The sequence below is a fragment of the Emiliania huxleyi genome, assembly GCF_000372725.1.
Source record: "Emiliania huxleyi CCMP1516 unplaced genomic scaffold EMIHUscaffold_272, whole genome shotgun sequence".
Taxonomy (NCBI): Eukaryota; Haptophyta; order Isochrysidales; family Noelaerhabdaceae; genus Emiliania; species Emiliania huxleyi.
Window position 1 is genome coordinate 124,932 of NW_005199989.1, and position 4,146 is coordinate 129,077.

A 4,146-nucleotide genomic window follows, 5' to 3' on the forward strand; every position below is an offset into this window, starting at 1 on the left:
GGGGGGGGGGGGGGGGGCAATCTCGCGGCAGTGCGGCTGCCCCTCGCGTCGCATACGCCGGTGTGCGCCCCAACAGTGCGTCGGAAGCGTCTCAAGAGTGCGTCGGAAGGTTCTCGGAAAGCACCTGGTAGACCTCGCGCGGCTGGTCCGCCCTCTCCAGCTTCAGCTCCGCGTGCAGCGTGGCCGCCTTGCTCTTGGGGAGGCTCCGCTCGCCGCGGTGCGCGAAGCAGTCATCGAAAAGCTTCTCAATCACCGCCTCGTTGCTTGCCCGCAGCAGCAGCAGCAGCGGCTGCCTGCTGTCGGCGCCGCCGCCGCCGCCGCCTCTCTGCCCGCCGCCGCCGCCGCCGCCTCCGCCGCCTCCTTGCCCGCCGCCGCCCCGCCCTCCGCCGTGGCTGCGGCCGCTCCTCGCGCCGTACTGCCGCATCGACTGCTGCTGCCGCTGGATGTCGCGGATCCCCGTGTGCGCACCTCCGCCTCCGCCACCGCCTCCGCCTCCACCTCCGCCTCCGCCTCCGCCTCCGCCGCCTCCGCCTCCGCCGCCGCCCCCTCCGCCCGCGCCGGCGCCGCCGCCTCCGCCCTGCGCGCTGAAGCGCCCCGCCCCTCCCAGCGCGCCGCCCGGGGCGAGGGAGAGCGCGCCCGCCCCGCGCGCCCCGGCGCCCCCGCCCCCGCCGCCCCCCCCGCCGCCCCCCCCGCCCATCCCCGCCCCCGCCCCGCCGCCCGGCGACAGAGACACACCGCCACCCGGCTTCAGCGCTCCCCCGCCTGGGGCGAGCGAGCCGGGCGACGCGGTCGCGGCGGCGGCGCCGCCGTCTCCGAAGCCGAAGGGCGCGAGGATCGGCCCGCCGCCCGCCGCCGCGCCGAGGCCATGCCCGCTTAGACTGTGCGCCGCCACTTTCCGCATCTCGACGGCGCGCGGCTTGTCGTCGCGGCCGTGCGTGATGGAGAACTCGACGTGGGTGCCGGGCCGGAGCTCGTCCGGGTAGGTGCCCGGCTGGAGGCTCGACGCCAGGTGGAAGAAGACGTCCGAACGCGCCATTGTCGACGACGGGTCCGGCTTGACAAACCCAAAGCCAGAGTCCTCGCGCAGGCTCACGATCGTTCCGCGGACGGTGCGGCCCCCAAAGGCAGCCTCCACCGTGGCGCCCTTCGAGCCGCCGCGCCGCCCGCCGCCGCGCCGCCCGCCGCCGCCGCCCTCGCCGCCGCCGCCGCCGCCTGGGGCGCGGTCGGCTCCGCCACCCGGCCGGAGCGGCGGCCCGCCTCGCTCGTCCTCGTCGTAGAAGCTGCTGCTCATTCAGTGCCGGCTCCGCACTCGCACCCAAGAACCACCACCTCCTCCTCTCGCCAATCGATAACTTGTGTCTCCAGCGCGTGTGGTTGAGGTGGAGCGGAGCTGTCTGCGAGCGCGCGAGGGAGGAGCGAGTTCGCGTTTTCCGTGTTTTTCTTTTTTTCTTTTTTTGCTAGACTCGTTGTTAAAAGGAACAAGGAAGGCACACACGACATGACGCCAAACACACGATTGCACGCACCGCACCGCACCTCGCACCCGCGCCCGCCGCCCCCCCGACCCCCGCCCCGCCTAGGTGGGAAAGAGATGAGTGAGGAGATGGGACAGCGAAGGAGGAGGTACGAGCACGTATGGGAGGGTTCAATGATGCGCCACGCTGCCCGGCGTTTCTCACTTTCCGGGACAGCCCCGCCCTTTCGAGGCAGGAAAGTGACGGCTACCCCGTACGCCCTGTTGCTTCTACCCCGGTGAACGAGCTAGCGTGCGGGGAGAGCGGCATTGTGCATGGCGCGGAGTGCATTGCCGTTCTTAACGGAGTCGCTTAGGCGGCTCCGGTGGTGAGCCTGTGTGTGTGCCAGTCCGCGCCAGTCTGCGCCCTTGTCGTGCCAGTGTGCTGTGAGAGAGGCTTGTATCTTAAAAATTCTTTTCTCCCTAGCCTGACCGACATGCATGTGCACATGCTCAGTGCGCTGCTACTGCTCTTGGCGGTCCTTGATGGACATTGCTTCGTGCCGTCGTCCACGGTCGCTCGGCCACTAGCACCGGTGCCGGTGCTGCGGCGGCCAGCCTTGTTGACGGATGCGAGCGCCGCTGCTCCCGCCGCCATGCCGCTGCCGCACGAGCCTCCTGAGCCTACAGTCCGCGAGTGGCTACCGACGGCCCTACGAAGCAAGGCCATCGCGCCCGCGGTTGTCTTATTGCTCATGCACGCAGCCCTCCGCCGCCTCCTGCGCCAGGTCGCGGCATCGGCACCGCCCTCGGTTGTCTCGGTCCGATCCACCGACTGCGGGCGGTCTGCCACTGCAGGTCGGCGTCACCTTCCCGGCGTCCATCGTTGGCATGCTCGGCGGTTTCGGCGTGCTGTGCGGTGTCCGCCGCGTCAGCGAGGGCGCGGCCTCCACCGCGAGCGCCTTCTTCGAGCCTGCGTGCGTCCTCTTCCGCACATGGCTCGCCAGCGTCTCTGCACCAGCGATGCCTCGGAACCTTCTCGGAGCCGTCTCGGAAGGCACCCCGTAGGCTCGCCTGCATCTTTGCGCCCGGCTTCATCGCGCTGCCCCTCAAAGTGCCTCCGCTGGGCGCCGTCGAGGTCGTCGCATTCTTCGGCCTCCTCCTCGCCGGTTTTGCAACCAGCACCGCCACAAACGAAGCCGTCGCCGCGGCGTGCGAGCCCGCCGCTGTTGAGGGGAGAGAGGTGTGACGGCGAGTGTTCTCAGGCCGCCGTCGCCACCGCCCTCGCGCCTCGAAACTGCGACGACGACGGCTGCGCCACGACGGCGGCGCCGGCCGCCGCAGCGCCGGCGGCGCGCCCTTTCCCACGCGCGCAGCAGCAGGTGCTTGTTTCGTTGTCGCTTGTCGCCTGGACGAAAGCGAGGAGAGAGAGGAGAGAGGAGAGAGAGAGAGAGAGAGAGACAGAGACAGAGAGAGAGAGACAGAGACAGAGACAGAGACAGAGACAGAGACAGAGACAGAGAGACAAGAGACAGAGACATAGACAGAGAGACAGAGAGACAGAGAGACAGAGAGAGCCAGAGAGGATGTTGTACGCAGGTGCTCGCCGCCGTCGCGTTGGGCGCCGCCGCGCGCCGCTTCGCCGGTTGCTACCAGCGCTTCCTCCACGGCGCAATCGACCGTGTAGGCGCTCTCGCGCTCTATCTCGGCGGCGGCGGCGCGTCTGCGTGGGTGCTGAATCTTGGCTTGCTGGCAGCCACTCTCGGCAGCTTCTCGCTCGCCAGCACGCTTTGCGCGCCGCGCGTCCAGCTGTGGGCGCGCCCTCTATCTCCCCATCTCTCCCCATCTCTCCCCATCTCTCCCCATATCTCCCCGCCGGTCCAGCTGTGGGCGCGCCCTCTATCTCCCCATATCTCCCCACATCTCCCCGTATCTCCCCGCTGGTCCAGCTATGGGCGCGCCTTGCTCTTAGCCGCTCCAAACACCACGCATGTGTCATCGGGCCTTCCCTTCACAGCAGACGGGCGTGAACAGGTCCACCCGTTTGTCAGCTGCTCTGCCGCCGTCCTCCTCGCGTGCGCTGGAATCGGTCGCCGCTCGGGGCAGGGCTTCGGAACCTTCTCGGAACTCTCTCGGAACCCTCTCGGAAACTTCCCCTTAGGTCGCCTCTCGGGGCTTGGCTGGAGGACGACGCTTGGCTCGTACGACCAGAAGCGAAAATACGTGTTCTTGTCTCCCAACCAGCGCTCGAGAGGACACGCACTCAGCCGCGTTCGGCCGTGTTCAGCTGGTCTCCAGCTGTACTCACTGTGCTCGTAGCCCCTCGTACTCACTCGGTGCTCTGAACACACCGCACGATACCGTCCTCCCGCCCCGAGGCTGGTCGGACGCCCGCTCGCGCCGCCCGCGGACTCCTCTCCAGCCAAACCCACCCACCCCCTCTCCTAGCCCCTCCCCGGAGCCGCAACACAAGCCTCGCCTCGCACCAGCCTCAACATTACAACGGCATGCCTCGTTTATTTTGCTTTTTTTTGACGTAGGCGCGTACGCCGCCGCCGGTGGCGCGGGAGGCTGGCTGACGCAGCTGGCCGGGCCGACCGTGGTTTCGTTTTCGCTGCAGCTCTACCGCTTCCGGGCGCAGCTCCTCGAGCGTTGGCTGCAGCTGCTCGGCACGCTACCTCCCCCCCCCCCCC

At 69.0% G+C, this 4,146-nt stretch overlaps 1 protein-coding gene across 1 annotated transcript in view; it reads left to right on the forward strand.

The window, feature by feature from the left end:
• Positions 1-1,950: 1,950 nt before the first annotated feature.
• The window catches only part of EMIHUDRAFT_115930 (hypothetical protein), a gene marked incomplete at both ends in the record, with an annotated part of 3,793 nt that continues 1,597 nt past the window's right edge, over positions 1,951-4,146 (forward strand). The window contains 4 exons of the mRNA XM_005776782.1: positions 1,951-2,274; positions 2,312-2,430; positions 2,522-2,696; positions 3,488-3,614. Of these exons, the coding sequence (XP_005776839.1) occupies positions 1,951-2,274; positions 2,312-2,430; positions 2,522-2,696; positions 3,488-3,614 (745 nt within the window). The remainder of the gene's footprint in view (positions 2,275-2,311; positions 2,431-2,521; positions 2,697-3,487; positions 3,615-4,146) is intronic.